The 25,333-nt window shown below is 35.2% G+C and overlaps 1 protein-coding gene across 9 annotated transcripts in view; it reads left to right on the forward strand.

Annotated features, from left to right (window-relative positions):
* VPS13B (vacuolar protein sorting 13 homolog B) overlaps nucleotides 1-25,333 on the forward strand; it is a 739,916-nt gene that overhangs the window by 320,064 nt on the left and 394,519 nt on the right. For all 9 annotated transcript variants that reach the window (XM_058564706.1, XM_058564703.1, XM_058564701.1 and 6 more), the window contains one exon: nucleotides 19,437-19,564. In XM_058564706.1, coding sequence (XP_058420689.1) covers nucleotides 19,437-19,564 — 128 coding nt within the window. The remainder of the gene's footprint in view (nucleotides 1-19,436; nucleotides 19,565-25,333) is intronic.

Here is a 25,333-nt window from a genome sequence, read left to right on the forward strand (position 1 = left end):
GGAAATTATGGGACAAAGTTGCAGAGAGAGAAACTACGCAGCAAAAAAGGTCCAGGAGTCAGCAGTTGAGTTCTCCTAGAGTATTTGCTGCATAGTAAGACGTGCATGCATAGGATGAGACTCCACAGGTCGGGCAAAGGATGACCAAGGAGCTGTGATCTAAATGATTCCCAGAGCTCACACAGGGCTGGAAGGAATTCAGGTTCCTACTGTCTATAGTATAGAATTCCCATTGATCATTCAGGACATTCAGTAGAGACCCCAGAAAGGACAATGCCTCAGTAGTGGAGCTAAACTATCCATAGAGTAAAGGCTACCCTAGACCCACCTCAAACAAGCTTAAAAAAAGCCTCTGAAGGAACCAAAACAGTGAGTAAGTTAACTGCTGGCAAAATGAAGCCTAACACTATTAAGAGGAATACGAGATCCAGACATGTAACAACTTAAGTGAAGCATTCAGTCAAAAACTGTTAAAGATACAAGGAAGCAGGAAATCTTGACCAGAAGAAAAACTAGCCAATAGAAATTTACTGAGAAATGACATAGATGATAGAATTATCAGGTATATTAATACTTGTACATTAAAACAGGTATAAATTATGTTCAGATATTTAAGGAAAGATGGATACATGCTGGAGAGAAATGGAAGATATAAAAAAGAACCAAGCCCAGCTCTAGAGATGAAAAATATAATATCTGAAATGAGAAACTCACTGAGTAGAATTAGCAGTAGAGTAGACATTGCAGAAGAAGAAATCAATAAACTTGAAGACAGAGGTAGAAACTTGCCAAAATGAAACACAAAGAGAATAAAGGGAAAACAATGTACAGAGCTTTAGTGAACTGTGGGACGATAATTAATTAGGGTAGTCAGGGTAGGTCTCATTGAACGGTCGTATTTGACCAGACACTTGAAGCAGGTGAGGGAGTGAGCCATGTGGATATCTGTAGAAAAATCATATGGGATTATGTATATGTATACATATATACACACAGATGTATACACACACCTACACATACACATACACACACACACATATATATATATATCTAGGAATGAATTATCTAATTAAACCCCTTTACTTTATAATTAAGGAGATTGAGTCAAAAAAAGGTCAAGCAACTTATCCAAGGTTAAAAAAATATTTAATGAGACTTTTTTTTAATGAAAATTCCAGATTATAGTAGTCATTCTGTGATTAGTTGCCTTCTTTTGTTCCTTAATGGCATAACCAGCTCTAAAAATCTAGGCTGTGCAAATTCAGTTATCTACTATTTCCCCTCTAATACCTAATATATAAGCAGCCAACTTCAGAGTGTCTTTGTTTTTTTGTCAAGAAATTGTTCTAAATTTTCAGCTGAGTCCCATAGGACTAAGATAGTGAAGAATTTTGCATTAGAGCTGCTAATGTGGATATACTGGGAAACACCTAACCTTTGTGATGAGGGTGGAAGGTTCTGCCTCTCTTTATTTGGGTGTCACTTCAGTGATGCAGTTAAGTTTCTGGATGAGACTTAAAAGTGAAACACTACTATTGACATACCTTTTCTTTTCTAATATATCCTTAAATATATCCCAGAGTCATTACTGCTTCTAACAAAATCAAAAAATTATGTTGTTTCAGGTGTTTAAATTTTTGGTCAGGCATATGGAAATTCGCTCTTATTTAGTTCTCAAAGAGAATTAAATATGAAAATTCCTGATATTAAAAACACTTTGTTTATATTACAGATAGTGAAAGTTTTCAGACTTTTTTTTTTTTTAAAGAATCTTTCTTTTGACAATGAACTTAGGGTATTAGGTAGAATATTTCTAATTACATTTTTTTCTGACCTCATTTCAAAATATAGTATTTTTAAGCTAAGCAAGAGTTTAATAATATAGCTATAATATTTAAGATTGAGTTACGTTTGGCTGAAAATATCAGAAACTCCTCAATTACAGTGGTTTAAACAAGATTGAATTTTGTCTCTCATGTGAAAGCTTAGGGTAGGCCCCCCAAGGTGTTACGGCTCTCCAAGATCAGGTACTTTTTTGCTCTGCTGTTGGTGACCTCTATTCCAGGCTTGCCTCATGGTCCACAATGGATGCTCCAGCGGTTTATCATATCTGCATTTCAGTGATCAGAAATGAGTAAAGAAAAGGGAATTCCCTGTGTCTTTTAAAACTATACAGAAGTTGCACACTCCACTTTTGCTTCTAAACTCAGAAGCTAGTCACTTGATCATATGTAGCTGCATAGGGGTCTCAGGAATGTAGTCTGTATTTAAGGCCATGTGTCTAGTCAAAACGTGTGGGTTCTAACTAAAAAAGACGGGGAGAGTGAATATTAGTGGTTATTTAACAGTCTCTGCCACAATAACTTAAAATGGAATGTCACAAGCTGAGTATTGGAAGAAAATTAGAAAATAAATATTTTCCTTGTAGTGGGGATAATCAGAAGACAAAGATGGTAAAAGTGTTTTCATGTCTCTGATGTGGCTTAGATTTTTCACAATGAGAGATACAGATTTGGGAGTCATCAACATATGGATCATAGTCAAAGGCACAGAGTGCATGATCTCTCAGGGAGACCATACACAGCAAGATGAGAAGAAAGCCCCAAATTAAATTCTGAGTAACTTGTCCGTTAAAGAGTAAGGAGAAGGAGCCAATGGAGGAGATTGAGAAGCAGGCAACAAAAAAACAGATGTACTATATATGACACAATTGAGGAGAGTTTCAAGATGAGGGTGGGTAACTGTATGATATTCTGTAGAGTCATCAAGGACAATGAGGCTGAAAAACTTTAATTGGCAAGGTCAATTCGCCAGAGCAGCTTTGATTGTTAGGGAATAAATGAGAGTTGAGCGTGTAGAGACAGCCTGTGTGCACCAGTCTTTCAAGAAATTTGACTATACAGACAGTTGGGTATGTCAATGGCTATAGAGAGGTAAAGAGGAGAGAAGGAAAAATTGGAGATATAGAAAAGTTGGAGATAATTTATACAGTGAGATCACAGGTGAAGCAAAATATAAGATCTTATAAATAGGTGTAGGATGTAACAGAATTGCCTCTTCCTCTGAGACAGAGATAGGAAGATAAAAGTCTGTACCATTATAGGTCAGTTTAGTTGATTTTCTCTCTGCAAACAAGTATTTATGCAGGATAAGTATAGTTTTCCTTGCACTGTTTCAGAGAATGTAAGAGATTAGGAAATGTGTAATTTTTTCAAGGCAAGCCCCTTGTTTTTCTTTTTTTTTTTTAATTAATTAATTAATTTATTTTTCCCCGAAAGCTCCAGTAGATAGTTGTATGTCATAGCTGCACATCCTTCTAGTTGCTGTATGTGGGACACGGCCTCAGCATGGCCGGAGAATCGGTGTGTTGGTGCGCGCGCGGGACTGAACCAGGGCTGCCAGCTTCGGAGCGCAAGCACTTAACCTCTAAGCCACGGGGCCGGCCCAGCCCATTGTTTTTCACATACAAGAAATATGTTCCTTCTAAGAAAACAAGACATGACATTACACTTTACCTTGAGGGTTTTTTTTTTTTTTAAATCAGTTTAATATGTTACTCCAAGTTTTAAATTCCTTCAAGTCTTTAAAAAAAAATCAGTCTACCACAGGCAATATAACTCGTGGGATGGTTTTAAGTAGGGAGATTTCCGATTTTTGCTAGTAATAGTTGCTCCTGAAGGTACTGATGTATTTTGGATTCTAATTTTTAAGAATTGTGGATTATAAGTAAAACAGTTCACACCGATATAGTTACTCATCTAAAAATGTTTAAGCCATCCTTAATTTGATTAAGTTTGAATGTTGAGCAGGTATGTTCCTAATTACAGTGTGAAATTAGTGTTATGTACAAGAAATACATTTTTTGTGGATTTATGTATATTGGAAGTTGTTCACTTTAATCATGTAGTTTAGCATAAAATTCCATTCCTTTGTGATTAGATATTTAATTTCAATGGAAAATATTAAAGCATGAGAGTAGACACTAATGCATAATATGCAATTGATTTTATTCTCTCAGGGATAAAATGTAGTTTAAAAAATATTTTCCCCTTTGGAATAGAAAAAGGTTTAAAATAAAATGAAGTACATCTAAAATAAAAAAATTTGAAAATATTCAGAAAGTAATTAGAGAACTTAATGGAAATATAGATTTACTAAATTGCTTCTTTTGTACTTTATAAGAAAAATTATTTTTATTTCTAAACCTAAAATTTATGGGAAAAAGTATTAGCAGTCTTCAGAGCTTAAAATGATACTTAATAGTCAAATTATCTCATAAGTTGTTTCTACACTGTTCTGGGCAATGAGCATAATTTATAATCAGACAACATTTCTAAACTTACTTTTCTAAGGGATTTCAACAGATTGCCAGATGATTATTTGATATGTTAGCCATAGGCTAGAGTTTCTTAACACTGATTTTTTTTGGTTTCATGAAACATCCCTTGATCATTTGATGATAATCTTTTATAGGCATATCTGATAATTGTACTACTCTCTTGGCACTATCACATACCTGAATTTCTGGTATTGCTAGTGTTCATATGAAGACTCCTCAAGTAAATCATCAGCTCCTAAAAAGGTGTATTTATACTTTTTTAGTGTGTCTCCTAGTTTGTCTGGCAGAATGTCTTATAGTTAGTGTGTTCTTATAGTCAAGAATGTGTTTGATTTGTTAAGCAAACTAGGTTTATTGATTTTTATTTTTAAATGTACTACAATTTGTATAGCATGTATGTAATATCTTTTCTTCTTGGAACCTTAATTCTTGAGAATTAGAACAGTAATTATTTCATATTTAATTTAAAAAATTCTTATTCCTTTGCCTCCTTGGCTCACTTTTTATTTCTCTAGGACTGTAAAGCAGAAAATTTATTTATGTATGGTTTCTTTTAATATGTTCAAATTTTACTCTTATTTTTACTTTGAAAGTAGTAGTGTATAGACTCTACTGAATTTTGTCAGTGGAGATGGCTTTACAAGGCAAATTATTTTAATGTTGAGAAGTTACTTTTAAATTCTGCATCTTGTTGGAGTTATTTTACTTTTATTGCTGTCATCACTACCTCACTCCTTCCCCTTATTAAACGTCCTAGCCCAACCCTGGATCAAAACAAAACAAAACAAAGGAGGAAAAGAATATAACCACTGTTTTTGGTTTCCTTGAGCACCGCTGAGGCAGGCTCACATTTTGTTAAAGGCGTTACTTAATAGTGAGAGAGAATGAATTACAACAAGTACAGAGAACAAACTATTTGAAAATAGTCTTTAGAATAAAAGTCTTCAGTCTTTTTTCTTGGTGTATTCCTATCAGTAAAAATTTTTGAGTAAGCATCTGTAGTGTATCATTTTGATTTACGCATTAATATATGTATCACTGTATTAATATATTATAAAGCCAGCAAAATAATTTTAACTTTATTAACATTTAAATCTTATTCTGATAGAACTTTAATAATACATCAGTAATGTTTCAGTGAGAGTAATATTATGCTTCATTTTTTAAAATACAGTTTAATACTTTGTTATAATAACAACTTAAAGGTTTAGTTCTTATTTAAGTTTATTTCAATAGTTGGTTTTAGTGGCTGTCATAATCGAAAAGCCACCTCTTTTCATAGATCCAAGAGGGAAAAGGGCATCACTGATGCACTCAGGAGACTTAATTTTTCAGTCGCATCCATTTTGCAAAGGTCTTTGTTGACATCAGGCTAGTAAATTTCCATTTTCCTTATATCAATAAGATATTCTTCCACATTAGTGGAAAGGTGTTGCTGTTTTCTTTCAAGTAAATTAGTGGTATCTTTAATTCATATATTTGGGTATGTGTGTTTTACAGGAATCTTCTAAAAGTTTGTATCCACATTGTGAGGATTAATTTAGTTAAAAGTAGATGATAAAATTTGTAAATCTGATTAACTGTGTATTTGTAAATTGTAATATGCCATGATTAACTGAAAACAAATGAAAGAGTAAAGGGCTCCCTGCCAATTCCTTCTTGTTATTGAGTGTCTACTATTCTTTCAATCTACTTAGCATAGTATTATCTGTGGCCTTCTGACATGGAGAAGGACCTCAATATCATTCTACTCTACTAAGTATTAACAAACTTTGTGTCTTTCTCATATTTAGATAAAAGTAAAAAATCTCCTATTTGTCCCCAACAGCTCAATGGATGGTCTTATAGTTTTGTGCACCACATTTTTGGAGGACACTGTATTGGGATGTTATTATCTGGAAGCTTAGGGTTACCTAGAGAAAGGCCCTCATATAGGGCCCAGGTAGGAGGGTCCCAAGGAGCCAAGTTAAGCTGAGAAAGGTATTGGGCAACGTGACCTAAGAAATCTGAGGTGGAGAAAAGATTAGAGGAGTAAAAAATTAGTAACATTTCCAAATATGCAGGCTCAGGCGGAGAGTCATTGGGATAATGACCAGAGAATATGGTAATGGAAGGAGTGAGAGCCAGGTGAGCTAGGCAGGCAGTGAAGTTGAATAGTTCTTGAGGAAGTAAGCCTGGGAAATGGGGAAGCCCCGTGATATGCTTAAAGCATTTGGGGACATTTTAGAGCCTATGCCGGCTGTGTAGTGATATTGTGAGGGCTGGGCAGGTACAACTACTAAGATATTCCCTGGTTTTCCCCCTAATTGATATGTATTTCCTTTACTAGGGAAGACACATTTCTAAATTAGAAAGGACTATCTGATTGCAAGAGATAGAAACTGTGTTCAGATGATTTTGAGTTAAAAAAAAGGAGGGTGGGTATTTATTGATTCCCATAATCAAAATGGCAAAAAAAGGCAAAGATAGATCTTTTCTTTGGGATGACTTAGAACGAGAGAATGCACACCACCAGGACTCTTGTCTTTTTGTGTTGACTTAACTTTCTCTTACTGAATGTAGAGACTTAGCAGTGTACATGGCTGTAGTACCTTTGGACTTACATACTTAACTCTTTGTGATCAAAGAGAAAGAGATATGGTCCATTATTTGCGGAAAACATACCTGAGAAGGATTTTGTTTGGCCTGTCTTGGATCGTGTGCACACATCTCGGACAATCCTTGTGACCAGGGAGGTTAGCTACTATGCTTAGTCCAGTGACAGCCTAAATTGGATCATGTATCCGTCTCTGTGTTCAGGGGCATGAGATGTGATACCAGAAAATGTAGAGATAGCAGAAACATGGCTCCTGGGGATAATTTTTGAGAGTCAGTCAGCTATTCCTGTTTATGTCTAATAATTTTTCGTTTTACAATTAGTCACAGGTTTAAAACACAAGTTGATTATGTAACACTTAGACTAAATCACATTTACACATTTCTATTTTGATAGGAATAACGTAAATGGATTGTGACAGTATTGCACACATGAACTAGAGGGCAGGGAGAAAAAGAATCTAGAAGAGAAAGACATGAGATGCATAAGACAGATTGCAGACTTTACAACAGGTTTTTGTCTGTTTGTTTCTTGACCTAGAGTTTGTTCAGTTGGGGGGAAGGAATTAGGAGGTGTTTTTGTTGTATAGAATTTTGAGCAAAAATTCTGCGGTACACAATTTATTAATTTTCCAACTTTATTATAATAATTTTTTCTAGAGATTCATTAATTTGAGTGATTATAACATATGATTTAAAATATGCCAGTTAATTTTAAAGTTGAGAAAACATTAATATTAATAAGTACATTGAAAGGTTTTGGAATATAGAGTTCTTCTTTGGAAATAAGTAAGTTATTCTAATTTTTATACGAAATGACAATAATTCAGCAAAAATTCAACCAAACTGTTTTGTATGCAGTGTTCCTCCCCCCCCCGCCCCTTTAGCAGTCAGAACAAGATTATAGCTTCCAGATGAAATTCTGAATGTCACATAGTGATGACATGTATTTTCCTGGTTGGCTCAGCATGAGATGCAATTTTGCATGCCATGTCACGCTGACTTGCAGAATCCAAAAGCCGTTATTTCCCAAGGGGCTTTCAGGAGTGATAGTATCAAATGGAGTTTGTATATTGATGAAAAGTCTCAGACATTATTGCAGTTTCTATGGCAAGTTGCTTAAAGCTTTACATATTATCTAAACTCCAGAAATTTAAAAATAGTATTACTATGTAAAGGTCACTTTTTCTTCAGTTTGTTTAAATTTATATTGCTAAATAAAGTTGCCAAAGATAATGATCAGTGTAAAATGTAGATCAAGAATTAGGAAAGTGGGATAGAAAAACCAGTAAACTAGGGACCAAAAAATCTAGGTTTTTGACCCTATCCCCACTTTCATGTCAAGCTAACCTCAGCCAGCCACATTTTCTTCATTTATAAAATGTTAATACATATACCCAACAGTATCTCACAGATTTAAGTCTTATTATAAGACTTAAGTAAAGTATGTGAAAGTTCTATAACATGATAAGACACAATTCAGATAGAAAATAAAGATCACATTTTTCATGTGTTTGCATTTTTTTTTTTTTTTTGGACTGAAGGTATATTTTATTATATAGAGGATAGTAAAGGCGACAGTCTGTAAACAGATCTAAATAGGTCTAGTATTAAGAGGGAAAAAACATCAGCCCGACTGGAAAGGGAAAACACCCACATTGGCTGAAGAGAAATGACACAAATCAACCGGAAAGAGAAATGTGTTTGCATTTTAAAAGGAAAGCTATAGTCTTCAAGCAAGGTGAAGCTTATTTTATCTATTGGCTTCTAATCCTGCAGTATAATTTTATTTTTTTCTTTTCTCTGTTTAATCTTAATCATTTTAAAGCTACCTTAAAACCCAGTATTTCCGTTTATGGCTGTATAACAACATGTATTTCACACTGATGGTCTTTCTATTTTACATTTGTCTTAACTAACTTGCTGTTGTTATACCAGTCATTTTTTTTTTTTTTTTTAGAGGTGTCTCACATCCAGTTGCCTAGACATCTCTGTTTAGGTATCTTACAGGCTGCTCAAGCCTAACGTATCAAATCTGCGCAACTATGTACCTCTCCCCACCGCCATTGACCGTTTGCTCAAGACTTAAACCTAGGATTCATTCTTAGTGTCTCCTTTTCCTGTCCATTCTGCCTTCAAGTTATATCTTGAATCTTTTTGTTTCAATCTGTTTGTATGCTGCATCCCTAGTCAGAACCACATAATTTCTAGTACAGGATAATGTAAGATTATCCTAACTAGTCTCGCTGGTGTCATTTCCAAATTATCCCATCCTCTGATCTCAGTTACCCTAATCCATTGTCCAGATGACAGCAAGAGTCATCTTATTAAAATTCTAAATTGGATCGTTTTATTCCCTGCTGAAAATGCTTTAGTGACTTCTTATTGGACCCAAGATAAAATCCAAACTCTTTACCATGGCCTACAAAGTTTGACCCGATCTTGCTGGTCTGTCAGGTTCTTCCATTCCATTTTATATCATTTTTCCTTACACTGATCCTCTTTCATTTCTTCATACACTCCATGCTCTTTCTTGCCTGGAGTCTTTTACATATGCTGTTTCTACTATTTCCATTGGTCTTTTCATAGATAGGTACTTTTTATACGCCAAGTCTCAGTTTAAATGTTATTCTTTCGGTAAAGAAACCTTCCCTATTCAATCTTTCTAAAGTAGGGCTGTACTGCTTCCCCAGGATTCTCTACCTTTTCTGTCCTTATAACACTTAACATTGTTTTCCATTCTTTTTTTCTGTCTCTTTGTCTAGAATGTATGTCAAGGACCATACCTGACTTGGTCACTTTTCTGTTCCCAGAATCTAACAACTATTTCTGGCATTGAGCAAATGTGTAGTCAATAATTGTGGCACAAATGAATAAAACGTTTTTCTCTCTTGTCATTTTTATTTAGGGGCTTAACAATCACATTCCTTCACCTTTTTTGCCTCTTGTCCTTTAATTGATTTAAATTGATCTCCTGTAACTTTTCATATGTGTTCCCAGAGTTCCCAGGGATTTTATCAAATATTTAGGAGAAGTTAGCAGCTTGTAGTACATTTTAAATTGGTGCACATAATCTTTTGGGTATTCCTGCTACATCAGAAATTTACATATGTTTTAAAATGTTGAATTATGATAATAGTCCAGGTACAACCCAGGATATTGAGGTAAAATTTTATCTTTAGTCAGAAAAGCAGTAAATATAACCTTGAGTTCTTACAGTGTTATTAACTCTGTGCTAAGTGCTTTGGGAAATTGAAAGTAGTATATGACATGGCTCTGTTCTGATGAACTTGAGGTTCTAACTGGGGAGAAAAAAGTAATGTGCAATGTGGTAGGCTTTATAGAACTGAGGAAAATTTAGGGAAAGGATCCATCACCGTAGACTGTAAGAATTGGAAAAGTTTTCGTTGAAGAGGTACAACTTGAGGTAGATCTTAAATAGATAGGATTTGCAGTAGTCAAGAGGGAGCGGTTTACTTGGATGGGAATAGCAGAGGGAAAACATTGAATTGGAGTGCAGTTTCTTTAGTAGAAGTAGTAGAAAATAAAGTTGAACAGATTCAGAGAGGCAAGACCAGCTTATACAGGGCTTGGAAAACCAGATAGGGAACTTTTGTTTTCTTAGATGCTATTCATTCTTGAATAGTATCCTAGCATTGAGAGTAGTCTGTAGGATGGATCTGAAGGAGGAAGACCCTTTGCAGAAATGTGAGTTACTCTACTTTATAGTGATGAAGATTTTCAACAGATTGCTAACCATGGAATGGGAGAAAAAAGTACAGATTTAGGTTATTTTTGAACCTGAAAATTGACCCTTTTTTCCCCTTACCTTTTGCAAGAGGTAAATTTATATTTCTTTCCGGTGACACCAAGAATCATTATTAGGATTTGAATGAGTAACAGCTTCTTTTCCATACCTATACATATGTGGTTTAGAAAAGAGTGAAAGTCTTATGCTTCTGCAATTATTATACTTCCTACATTATGATAAAATTTTCTAAAATAGGTCTGTGCTGCCAATCCATTTAATAAAGCTGTTACTCATACAGTTCCCTCTTTTGAATGTAAGCTCCTTGAAGGCATGGCCCCACTGTTACACATCTTTGTTTCCTTAGGTCTTAGCATAAGTAGGCACTCAGTAATGCTTACTAAATTGAACTAAGCAACTTTTCCATAGCTTCCAAGTCTTGGAAGAGGCCAGCATTTTCCTTTACTTATCGAAAATTCAAGTTTTCCAAGCCACACCAACTGAATGGAAGAATAGCAATATAGTAAGATTAACAAATCGGTGTCTGTCTGCCTTTATTCCTACTGTGCTGAAATCACCTAAATCCTTGTGTGATCTCCTATAGACTTGAGGAAATGGATTGAGAGAAAGGTAGGAGAGTGTGATTCCTCTTGTACTGTGTCCTTCAATCCAATATTTTTGCCAGTATTCTTGCCTTCAGGGAACAGCAAGGAGGACAACCTGAATGGAGCAGAGAGAGCACTGGGAAGAGGGATGGAAGGGGAAGTCAAAAAGAGAATTGGGAAACCAGATCCTATAGGGACTTCTAAGCCATTGTAAGGATTTTGACTAATAAAAGTGAGTAAGATAGGATGTGGTAGAAGGGTTTTGATTAGAGGAGCAATATGGCCTTTTTTGGCTGTTTTAACAGTATATATCACTCTGGGTGCTGTGTTGAGAATAGACTGTAGGGAGGAAAATGTAGAAACACGTAGACCAGTTGCCATGTGGCTCTTGCCATAGTGTATCCCTGTAATCATGAATACTTGGACCAGGGTAGTACCACTAGAGGACATAAGGTCAAATTCAGGATGTATTTTGAGATAGAGCCAATAAAATTATGCCAGTTGTCTGGATGGGTGGTGTGTGTGTGTGGGGGGGGTCAGGTTTTTCCACCTGAGCAATTTGAAAGATAGATTTGCTATATACTGAGACATGAAGGAATATAAAAGAAAAAGTGTGGGAGCAGAGGGAGACTTGAATTTTGCTTTTGTCCATATTAAATTTGAAATTCCTGTTAAATGGAGGGCCAGCCCCTATGGCCTAGCGGTTAAGTTGAGCATGCTCCACTTTGGTGGCCGAGGTTTGGTTCCCAGGCGTGGACCTACACACTCGTCTGTCAGTGGCCATGCTATGGCCGCAGTTCACATACAAAAAGAGGAAGATTGGCAACAGCTGTTAGCTCAGGGCAAATCTTCCTCAGCAAAAAAAAAAACAACAACAAAAATTCGTATTAAATGGAGATATTGAGTAGACAGTTGGATAAATAGTCTGGAATTTAGAGGATAGATCCAGACTATTCCCTGGGAGTTGTCACCATGTATAAGTTAATTTAAAGCCATGACATTGAGTGAGATCATCTAAGAAGAGCGTTTACACAAGAGAGTTCATTTCTTCAAGGAAAATCCATCGTTGTGTTCACGGTTTGGTAGCTCTCCTTCACGCAGTAACTTAGGCACCTTCCATTTAGTCACCTTGCTGATCTTCTGGATGTTCTGCATTCAGCCAATAGATAAACAGAGAGAAAGATAAATGAGGAAAGCACACCTGCTCTTACTTGCCTCCAAAGCTTAGAAGCACTGCCTCAGTTTAGGTCACATTTTATTGTTGAAAATCCTTCACATGGGCTTGCATGGCTGCAGACTGAGTAATATAGGGGAGCAGGTGAACTGTTTCCTGAGCATTGTTGTCTGACATAGAGAGTGACAGTGATCCAGGAGCTAAAAATCTTCAAAGAATAAAGGGGTGAGAGTGCCGACCTCAGGGTCAGATAGATTTTTGCCATAAGAAGGGATGATGGGTTGGATGATGTGAAATTCAAAGTGAGGTTTTTTTTTAGGGAGGAGGTACAAAAATAGACTGGAAATGACAATGAGCATCAGGGAAGCCATTTACCCCACTTCCAGGCACAATTCTACGCAGGGTATGGGAGAGAAAAATCAGCTACTTAAGTGGACTCCACAGAAAGCAGTGTCCTCAGATTTGTTAGAAAAAGAAGATGAAGAGTAAATTCAGAGGAAAGTTTTGGGAAGATTTTGCTGATGATGTATCATGATTTCTAGAGGGCACAATGGGAAGAGATTTCAATGTTATTATGGCGTGAGAGATGGAGTTAGGAGGGGGTTGTACAAATCTTTTTGATGATGAGGGTCTGAGTGATAGGGGTATTCTTAGAATTTTTTGCTTCTCTTGGTGGCTGATGTAAATGGAGATAAAGAGCATGAAGGAATTAACCCTGGAGTTTGTAAGGCAGAATTAGAGAGCAAGGCTGTGAGTGTAGAGGGCAGGAGGCACATGGTCTTTCCAGGATCACTCAGGTTATATAGTATTATTACAATTTTGTAATATATAAGTATGTATATCAGGTACAATTCTCAGTTCTCTCATCAGTTGTGCAAAATAAATCTTTATTTTTCTGTAGCAGAGATACAGAATTTATTTTTGATCCTCAATTCTACTGGGTTAAAGAAGTGAAGTAATGCAAAGTCAGTTCAGGGTTACCCAGAGTTGTGTCTAATTTTCAGGTGGTTAATATTGAGAAAAGAATTTGACCCTTGTTTTCTGGTTCTGTGGCATCATCCCTTCTCTCAGGCAATGAGAGTGGAATGCTGGAGGTATCTTTAGAAGTGGGAACCTGAATTAAGCTGTTTCTTTATGAGTATTTGAAACAAGTTTGAAGAAACTAAACTTAAGTAATATATTCAATAAATACTTAAAATTATGTACTTGTGGGTGCTTAAAATTATTGCAATTATATATCCAACTTAAATCACCAGACAAAAGAATAATAAAATTTTTAGGCCTGGAGTTTTTCTTTGCAATATAGGACCCCACAGATTAGTCAAGGATCAGAACTTATTTTTCTTGCTCTCCACTTAAAGGAAAAAGGATCAAATGCAGATCACATAAACACATTTCATGAATTTTTAAGTTAATATACAGACTATGTACTGGGGTTGTAATAGATCAACTTAACAACTTCTGTATCAGCAATCAAATAAAATGAGAAGAGTTTGAGGCATTAGCAAAACAGCTCCTAATTGGTCTTCTATTTTTACTCTCTCTTCCAATGATATACCCTTTGTGTTAACATCAGCATTTTCATTTCTAAAGCCCAAATTTTATTACACTTCCCTGCTTAGAAATTTCTACCATCATCTTAGTATCTTCAGGATAAGTTTTATGTTTCTCAGCATGATATGTATGGTGCTTCACAACTAGGCCTTAACTTACCTTTCCAGCCCTACTTCTAGTATACCAGTTTCTTTTGATGTGCAGTATGCTTCAGTCACACCAAACTGTTTGTCATGCACTTTGTGCCTCTGTTCTCTCTGCCTGCAATTCCTTCCTTCCTTGATTTAAGAATTCTTCTCAACCCAATTCTATGTCAATTCCTCTGTAAAGACTTTCCTGCCAGTACTTGATTGAATCACCCAGTCTTTCTGTGTTCACAGAATAGTTTATAGTATAGCATTCATCATACTCTATGATAATCACAGTATTTAATTAAGTTTTTATCTCCCCCCTAGATTGTAAGCTCTTGGAGGACAAGGATTGTGTCATTTTTTTTTTTTTTTTTAGCCCTCACTACAGTGCCCTGGTGTATAGTAAATGCACACGGAATGAAACTTTAGTTTATGGTGAACAAGATTCCTTTCCACCTTCTTTCCCCTCCTCTCTTACCTTTTTTCTCTTTTCACTTTCCAAAACATATGTGAACATTCAAATTCTAGCAGCAATCTGATTAACCAAAGTTTTTTCATTCATTTTTCTATCATCTCCCTGGTTAGCTTATCTTTAGTTTCCCTCTGAACTCTTATAACTGTGAAGACCAAAGTTCAGGTAAGGACTTATCTGCAGAAAGGGAAACAGTGTGAAGGTCCTTGTGAAGGGTGAACAAAATATTGACACTAATTTCATAGTACTATATAAAAATCAGCTTGTTATTTTAGAGTTGAACTGTGAATAATTTGATCTTTTTATTGAATCTTAGTCCTGAGTGTAAAATAAGTGGAAAACAATACCAGCGTAGGCAAGAGTTGCAGCTGTAAGCAAAAAGACTGCCTCTTTCAACCTAAAAATTCTTGATGCTCCTCCAAGATCTTATGACATTCTCTGGAAGTGCTTTAGCTCCTAGTCTACCCTGTGCTGTTATTTCTGGTGGTGGATAGTGTTGCTTGTGGGGGTACACACACTAAGAAAGTCATGGAAGTTCAAACATTTTGTTGTTTGTTTTATTTTGGAATTGAGGCCAGGGTGAAAGAATGTTAGTGGTCTCAGTGTGTCAGTGTGGTAATCTATCTGTAACTCGAAGGGTAGATTTTAGAGACATTCTTATCTTTGCTTCACTACTTAAAATAAGATGGTGTTACTCAGTCATCTCTCTCTCTCTCTTTCTCTCCTTCCTTCATCTTTTTACTTTCTTAACAGACGGTAGAATCCCTGCCCCACCCCATGGTTTTCCAGTGCGATTTAGGCAGCCTTTAAGGTTTACCTCCTGAAAGTTGTGGATGAGAAAACTGAAACCTAAATAGCTGAAGTGATTCTAAGATCACATATCCTGAATTGGTAGAATAAAAAAACGGTACCTAGCTTGCCTGCTTCCAAGTTCATGCTTTGAGGAAACTTGATTAAACATATTTATCCCACTAGTGTCTGAAATTCCACCACTAAAGAGTTTTTTTGTTTTTTAAGTCTTAAAGCCTTCCACATGTGTATGTAAGCTCCATGAGGACTGAGACCATGTCTATTTTGTTCCCTATGGAACTCCCACTTCATAACATAGACCCTAAAACATAGTAGGTGTTCCATAAATAGTTTTTGAATTATTTTTTGCATGCTGAAATTATGAGATATTTTTTCTTGCTTGCTTATTTCCCGTTTTTTTTAGTGAGCTGAATTTTCTGATTTTTTACCTATTAACATATGTTAATTCTGTAATAAAAGTATTTCCAACAATATACCATACATCAGCATGAGTACACCTTAAGTCCATGAACCATTAACACTTTATGACGTCTTTGTGAACAAGATAATGAAATGTGATACTGCATACCACTCAAGGCCTGGTTTCTCTTCTCAGGGATTTACCCTTCTTCTCCCTCCAAATCCTTGCACAAAACTCTAGAAAGTATGCCTTTTTAGATAGCCTGGTGTTCACTACTCAGTCTTTAGCTTCTGAAACTTGTAATGAAGCAACTCGATAGCTCTGCTTCAGGTCCTACTAAGGCATTCCTCTCTTTCCCAAGCTCACAGCTCTCCCCTCTTTATCTCTTAGTAGGCCTCAATTTCTCTTATGGCCTCTTTTTGGTAGTTGTCGTCTCTCTTTGCCTCTGATTGTTTAAAGCATGCTGCCTTTCCAGAATGATCTACAACCTGAGTTTGCAAGACTTCTCAGGTTTTTAATTTTTGCTGTTTAAGTTTCCTTGTAGGTAATTCAACTTTGGTTAAGGCAGCTGGCCCCTGGCGTTGTGTTGTCTTGGCTGTGAGCACATGGCTGAACAGCTTGATGGCCCACGGGCGTAAAGGAGAAATAAAGATTGGCACACTTTCCTTCTTGGTGATTCTTTAAAATTTCAAAACCATTTTCTTCTCGTAATTACTAAAGTACGAAAGAATAGCAATGAAATCCAAGTGAGTAGAAAGTAAATTGAGGTATGTTTTATTTAAGAAATTATAATGGGTAATTCATTGTTGTAAAACATTTAATTTTAAAACATTTAATTCTGAAATATATAGAGAGTTAAATAACCCCTCTCCCCTTACCCATCATCAGTTCCATTTTACCCTCCTCAGAGTTACCCTTGGCCTAGGGTTTGCTTTTTACTCTTCTGACTCTTTTTCTGTATATGGGTAGGCAAATACATGTTCAAACTCACACACTGTTTTAAAAATATGTTTGGACTATACAACACATATATATTTTTTCACTTCATAAGATATCAAAAATGTGCTTTCTGTTATACCTTTAACTGTTCCTCATTTTTAAATGATTGAATTATAATCCTTATTGAGGCATTTCAAAGTTAATTTATCCATTTCTTTTTTGGTGGACAAATAAGTTGCTTAGCATTTTCTTTCTCCCCTTTTCCTCCCTCTCTCCTGTTCCCCATCCCTCTGTTTTGCTATTTCAAGTAATACTGCTAATACTGAACATCTTTTATAAATTGTTTGTATGCAGGCACTCGCACATGTTTTAGTATTTCTGTAGCATAGATTCTTAGAAATGGGATTATTTTGTAGAAAAACATGCATGTTTACATTTTGATAGATACAAATTGCCTCTGTTGCAGTTTCACTCTATACACCATACTTATTTATATTCCCAGTGTATATGAAGCATTCTCACAAGAGGCTTCGACACTGTCAAATTTTGTAAAAATCCAAATGAACTCTTTAAAATGTTTGCCAGCGTGACAGTTGAAAAGGCTATCTGGTTGTTGCCTTCATTTTTATTTCTTTATTTGTTAGCAAGGTTAGCATCTCTTAATTTATTGACCAAATTACATTTTTCTGTGGAATATCTGTTTATATTTTTTTCCGTTTTTTATAGTTTATCCATTTGCCATCTTGATATCTTCATTTGAATGTTTAATGGAAATCTCAACTTGACAGGTCTAAGACTAAGTTTTTTTTTCTCTCAGTTCATTTCTTCCTACAGCTTCTTGCAGTTGCTCAGACCTAAAACCTTGGAGTCATCCTTGCTTTGTTTTTCTCTGTCACTGTGCATCCGGTCCATCAGTCAATCCTGTTGGCTGTATCTCTGAAATGGATACAGAATTTTACTACTTCTTAATGCCTCCATTGCTGTCACCATCTCACACAACTTGTCTTCTTGTTTTAATACTTGATCTTCATAGTCACTTTTTGCACAGTAGCCAGAGAAATTCTTTCAAAATATGTCCATTAATTTCATGACTGTGTTTAGAATCCATTATCATATCCCAGCTCCCTCAAAGTAAAAGCCAACTTCCTTACCATGGCCTACGTAAGCCCTGTATGATTTGGTCCCTATTGATAGCTCTGACCTCGTCTCCTACTTCTCTCACTCTTACTCTGGTCTAGCCATCCTTGCTTCTATACTGTTTCTTGAAAATCCTAAGCACACACCTAACTCAGGACTTTGCATTATTGTTCTATCTGCCTAGAATGCTCTGTTCCCGGATATCTCCATGGATCTCTCCCAAACTGTTTTTCGTTTTTTAACAAATATTTTCTTTTTTTTTTTTTTTTTTTTTGTGAGGAGATCAGCCCTGAGCTAACATCCGCCAATCCTCCTCCTTTTTTGCTGAGGAAGACAGCCCTGGGCTAACATCGGTGCCTATCTTCCTCCACTTTATATGGGACGCCGCCACAGCATGGCTTACCAAGCAGTGCGTCGGTGCGCGCCTGGGATCCGAACCAGCGAACCCCGGGCCGCCGCAGCGGAGCGCGCGCACTTAACCGCTTGCGCCACCGGGCTGGCCCCCACAAATATTTTTTGAATTTCAAATATGCGTAATGTGGTAGACTGTAGGATTATGAGTATAAGAAAAAAAATCTGTGCTACATGCCCTTAAAGTATTATAAATCTAGTATAAATGCAAATATATGAACCACATTGGGAGGAGAGGGAAAGTATGAGTAGATATAGCAACTGTCATTCTCATAGTGGTGATTGGTAGGATTTACTTTGGAGAGTATCCTAGAATCATCAAACTTAATTTAGTAAAAGTCTTCAAAAGCAAGATCTGATTTATTTATTTTATGTTACTTAAAATAGTACTATAAATTATATGTTTGCCTTAAAATAAAATGTATAAATATATATAGATCTGTTTAGATATAATATATATTATAAATTATTAAATTGTTTAAGTTCTGAAATTTTACATTATAAAAATTAATTCTCTTATTTTAGATGAACAAAATTTTTAATAACATACTATAGAGAATGGAATATCAAATTTCATTTTTTATATATAAATTTGCCTTTTGTGTAATCACATACTTCTTTTGGTTACCATCAAAATCAGTTTTTAAAATTGAGAGATTCTATAGGTCAGCTTTTGTTACCAGGAAGATTCACATATGGGAAGACCCATTTCTTATCAATTTTGGACCAATCAAGTGTTTTGTAGTTGAATTACCTTTTTTTCAAGTAAAATTTTTGTTAATGTATTAACTTTATACTGAGAAATGGACAGATTGTTAAGTTACAACTTAATGAATTTTCACAACATGGATACATCCATGTATTCAATAAATAGAAGGTTACCATTGCTCCCAATCACCTATCCTTGACAAGAGTAACCAATGCCCTCCTGACTTTTAACAGATTAGTTTTGCTTATCAGTGATTTTGTAAGATAAAATGATATAATATGATATTTTATAGTCTCATATAGAAGTTTTAATTTTAAGCAAGGAAAGAAATAATCTTGAAAATATTTTCTGTATATTTTTGAGAAACTATAAGGTACATTTCTGTTAAATAACTAGCTGTTCTTATACTTAGAATCCAAACCATTGTCTGTTCCTGTGAAAGCCATGCTGAATATATCAGAAGGATGTAGAAGTCCTGAAGAAAAAATGAAAGAATTTATTGGAGTAATATGGAATGCGGTAAAGAGTCTCACACTGCAGGTAAAATAAAAGTTAGAAATATCATGGTTTTGGGCCGGCCTGGTGGCGTAGTGGTTAAGTTCACACGCTCCGCTTCGGTGGCCCCGGGGTTTGCGGGTTTTGATGCCAGGTGTGGATCCCAGGTGCGGACCTATGCACCCCTCATCAAGACATGCTGTGGTGGCATCCCACATACAAAATAGAGGAAGATAGACGCAGATGTTAGCTCAGGGCTAATCTTCCTCAGCAAAAGAGGAGGATTGACAGTGGATGTTAGCTGAGAGCCAGTCTTCCTCACACACACACACACACACACACACACACACACACACACACAAAGAAAAAAGAAATATCATAGTTTTAATTTCTATCAGCCTTTTTAATTTGCAGCACTTTTAATATTGGTAAAAATTTTCTCACTGGTAACACTCATGTATACCATCTCATTTCCATAATTTAGCTGACAACTATTGGTGCACTTTGTATATTATTAACAAAATTATATGAAACACATATGCTCTCTTCCTGATAAAGTTATAAAAATACAAAAATTTTGAGATGTTCCTTGAATTAAAAAAATTAATTCTACTTTTTGTTTTTTTTAAGCATTATTCGAAAGATTTTAAATATTTAATGTATAAATCACATTTTTATCTCAGTGTTGAAATAAAAACTTAGTTGGAATTTAAAGGGTTATCTACTTACTTATTTTCCCTACCTAATCACAAATTAAATATCAAAATGATAATTATAACTAGTTATTTTATTGTTATTAATTTTATTCTCACTTATTTTCGCTTTTCAGGACACAATTTCATCTTATTGAATTATCCTCCTTTCAGATCATGTTTTACCTGATTAAAATACACAATTAAATGCTTATGTAATTTCACAGGAATTATGTAAAAGTAACTCAACAATTTTTACGTTTTAAGTTTTCATGTAGAATTTTTCCTCTTTGAAATAAGATATGATAGGCTGATAGTAGAGGCATCTTTATAGAATTTTGTATGTATCAGACAATAATATCTCAGTACTGGGGCCTTCCACTTCTATTTAAGATATAGAAAATTGCAAAAGAAAGTTGCTGCCATTTTAAGAATGAGAGCAAGGTAGATGATCTACAAATTATACTAGGATACTTCACCCACAGAAACTGCAAGATAATACATATGTGTTGTTTTTAGCTGCTATATGTGGTAATTTGTTATGCAGCAATACAGACAGATACAGACACATTATGCATGGCTATAATATAGTGTTATTACTATAATGAAAACTTACCTTGGGCCAGCCTGGTGGTGTAGCGCTTAAGTGCACGCACTCCACTGTGGCGGCCCGGGGTTCGGATCCTGGGTGTGCACCGACGCACTGCTTGTCAAGCCATGCTGTGGCGGCATCCCATATAAAGTGGAGGAAGATGGGCACGGATGTTAGCCCAGGGCCAGTCTTCCTTAGCAAAAAAAAAAAAAAAAGTAGGATTGGCAGATGTAGCTCAGGGCTGATCTTCCTCACAAAATAAAAACTTACCTGTCAAAAACAGTTTTTAGAAATATATCTTAAAAACATCTCCAGTTGCCTAGTATCAGTCGGTGAATGTGATTATTTTAAATGCTATCTAATACAAGAGCCAATAACCTGGATTTTGGCAATGCTTTACAGCCTCTCTTCTCTGAGCATGCTGTTTATAAGAAAATTAAGAGTAGGAGAGAGAAAGTGTGTCTTGTTGTTGTCTTGTTGTTGTTTTAACTCTTAGCTTGTGGAAAATAGGACTTTTTCACAGACGTCAGCTATGTCTCACCAATCTCAGCCAGCATGAGGCCTTTTACTATTACTATTAGCCTAGCAACTGCTTGTGTTGACTCACCTGTCCTCCTCCTCTAGCGTTTCCTTTGATGCATTGGGGGCATCGGATAGGATAGATGAGACAACATAATGTAGGAGACATTTACTGCCTTTACATTATCTGTGATTGTAGAAGCAGAAAATACACAGTACTCTTAAGATGTTGCTGAACAGTTATATTCAGTGTTAGTCTTCTTTAATCTAAATAAAACACTGTCTCCTTATGATGTTTTTCGTTGTATATCACTCAGTCCTTGTATAAACACTTACTCATGCCCTCCTTCATGGTAGAGCTATCTAGGCTATGTGTGGTTTTGCTCCTGATAACTATTTATATTTATTCACTTCATTGCGTGTAGCTTTTCTTATGATAAAATTTGTATTCTCGGGAGAGACTCATTATTGATGGGAATGAGAGTGGTACACAGGCAATTCTATCTCGGTTATATTCTCTTGCTCAATTTGATTAAACTTACTGTATATTCTTGGTTTACTCTAGTCTGTGGTCACAAGAAAAAAACTTGAGAAGTCTTCTATCTCATTGCTTGTGTTTCTGCATAACGCCTTACTGACCTTTATGTGCTCCTCTCCTTTTACTGATTTAACACATTCTGTTTCTACGATTTGTCATCAATAAAAGAAGTGTTTTTTCCTAATGAATACTACCCATCATCTTGTTATATATTAATAATCATATAGAAAGAGTAATCTATGATGTATTTCGTAGTCAATAATGGTAAATTCTAAAGTGATTAGTAAGTAGTTAAGATGAATAAATACTTAAGAGCACATATTTCTACTCTAATGATTATGTAAATAATAGTGAACTTTCTGATTATAGTTCAATCTGAAGTTCTAAATTATGGTTTGATACAAATAATGCTTATGAAAAAAGGACTAATCCAGATATTATCAGATCTCTCTCTAGCGTATTACCTTATATACCATGCTTTTCTTTGGCACTTTGCAGTAAGCCAGCTGTATTCAGGAGTTAGTGATATTTTGGTTTCACTAAATTGGGACTAAGAACTATGGTAGGAAGGTATATTTTTCTCTATGTCTTTTCTAAGACTTACATATTGTATAATAGATCTTCATGGACAATATCTCTCTTGAATTTTGATGTCTAACCTGTCATACAAAATTTGCCTTTTTTTGACAAAGCTGACTCATCTACAGCTTTGTCTTCTAAGCACCACAATTCCGTTCTTCTTTTGTTCTATTTTCCTTCTATTCTACTGAAAATGCTTTGATACCAAAATGAGCTTATATAGTAGTGTTCATTCATTTTGTATATATGAAATATGTATAAAAGTTCTACTGTAGTGGGACCATAGCAGATCTCTTGGAGCTTATGTGTCTTTTTAAAATTAATTGCCTTGTACTTTCCTCAGAGATAGCCCTGGAGTTGATGAATAAGGTGGAATATAATTTAAGTTATTGCTCCAAGGCTCCACTGCCCTTTAATATATCCTCCTTGGCTTTCTGAAATTCCATATATCCTTTCTGATAAATGTGGTATTTCTAAAAACATCCTCTTAAAATATAAGTATTTACTGGATAATCATAAACATGTTAACCTTTTAATACCCTTGTATAAACTTGTTTATTTTTTGCAACAGTGAGTTACCTAGTAATACATTATGGAATGCTCTCTTTCCCTCTATTTATTATTCTTTTATTCATTCTCACATTCAGCTCTTAATTTTTGTTATATGTCATGCTAGATGCTAAGGAGACAAAATAAACATAATAGTTCTCTTGGTCTAGCAGAAAAAAGGCAAAGAGCCATTCTATGCAGCATTTTGTGGGGAACCTCTCTTAGAGACATCTCTTAGAAAACTCTTGTGATCCAAAAGAGAAATGGGGATGTCAAGGTAAATGTCATTTACTGAAAGGATTTCTAGGACATGCACTGCCTAGTTCATGGTGAATTTAGATACGGTCTCAGATTAGTATTTATTGATTTGTAGAAGAACTAGATGACACTATAGCGTTATCTAGAATAGAATAGCTATCAAGAATATTTAGCTGTTTGAAGTTTACTTTGATCCTAAATATTATTTCATGGTGATATTAGTAGGTGTATTAAAAGTAACCTCATTCTCTTTTATCCATTTCACACACAAAAAAATGGACTAATTTAGTGTAATTACCCTTTATTGATGTCATTTTGAGTAGTTGTGTAACAGGGGATAAGAAAAATAGTATTAGGTTACATGATTATTTCACAGCTCTAGGAAGATCTTCCAGTTTAAGATTCCAAGTGATATAAGAAATCTTTATGATATTTGTAAGCCAACAAGTAGGCACATGAATATTCCACAATGTAAAATATACTGGAGAGCATCCTCTTCTGCCCAGGATGAAGTAATAGGGAGCAGATTTATCTTGCTGCCAGAAACAACCAAAAAATGGACAAAGTATGTTAAACAACGGTTTCAAAACACTGGCTAACAGAACAAGTTGGACAGTGATGCCTGAGAGACTTAAGGTAAAACAGCAGGATTTGGGGAATGAGAGAAAGGAGGCTGTCTAAGTGGTGTTCTGGGTACCAGTTTTGGTGTTTGGGTAGATAGGGATGCCATTAAGTGATAGAAGCAGCAGCTTTTCAGGATTAGGGGCAAATAGGGAGTTTGAATTTACACATGTGTTTGAAATGCCTGTGAGATATCCAGGTATCTGTTAGACAAGAGTGTTCATATCTGGAGTTTAAGGAAGAGATTCACAGTAGAGATATAATTTTGGAAATCATCTACAGATGGTTAAAACTAGGAGAATGGGTCGTTCAAAAAAGTGTATTAAGTTGAAAGAACAATGAGCCAAAGGAATACCGTTTCTAAAGTGGTTAGTGGAAGAGAAAGTGTCCTTGAAGGAAACTGTAAGGGAGTGATCTGAAATATAGGAGGAAAGGCCAGAGAGTTCTTGGAAGCCAAGGTGTATAGAATTTCAAGGAGCCAATGGTCAGCGGTATCAAATTCTGGATACTAACTATGGACTTGACTTTGCTTATCTGTGATATGAAATGGTTAGATTAAATAATGTTTAAGATTATTTCCAATTCTAACATTCTTCTGCGATTCTTTGGTTCTTTTGCTTGTTTTATAATGATGCAGTACCTTCATTAGCTTTATCACCAACAAACTTAATCTTATATGACATTATGGATTAATTATAAGTAGAGACACTGATGTTCTTAATTTTTTTCTTCTTTCTTTTTTTAGTTTTAATTGTGGTAAAATACTCATAACATAAAATTTACCATCTTAACTATTTTTAAATGTACAGTCTAGTCTGATGTTCCTCATTTGACTAAGCTTATTGAATATAAATTACTATGTGATTACAGGAGTACTAAATGATATATCTTTATACAGGTTATTTTGAATATTATCTAGGCACCTTGCTTGCCTCACCCCTAGTCCCAGCCCTGCATTATACATACTATATATTTAGACATTCCTGGATGATAATGTGTTCTGAAAAAGTTTCAAGATAAAACTAGATTCTGATTAAATGATTAAAATCTAGGTCCCTGGAAGTCTGAGTTTTTTAAAAACTAGTTTCCATTTTCCAAGATGTTTTATGAACCAAAATGTAAAACAGAAAACCCTGAAGTTGTCATCAGATAAAAAAGAACATCATAACTTAAAGCCATCAAAGGATTATTCTTTTAGTGGAAGTTTAAGCAAGTAAATGTGTTTGGAATCAGAGTTTCTGGAAAGTTGATTTTGTAGCCAAAGTTGATATTTGCTAAGCCCGTTTTCTTTTTTACTTATGATAGAAAGACTTACATTGCATAAGGATATAAACAATATTTGCTATAACCTATTTGTTTTCAGTGGAAAAAGGAAGTTCAACACATCATTGTAATGGATTATTTTATAGTACTATATGTAGTCTTGACCAGTTTTTTTTAATATGAACTTGGTTTGGGGGCCTTTT

The sequence above is a fragment of the Diceros bicornis genome, chromosome 21, assembly GCF_020826845.1.
Source record: "Diceros bicornis minor isolate mBicDic1 chromosome 21, mDicBic1.mat.cur, whole genome shotgun sequence".
Lineage (NCBI taxonomy): Eukaryota > Metazoa > Chordata > Mammalia > Perissodactyla > Rhinocerotidae > Diceros > Diceros bicornis.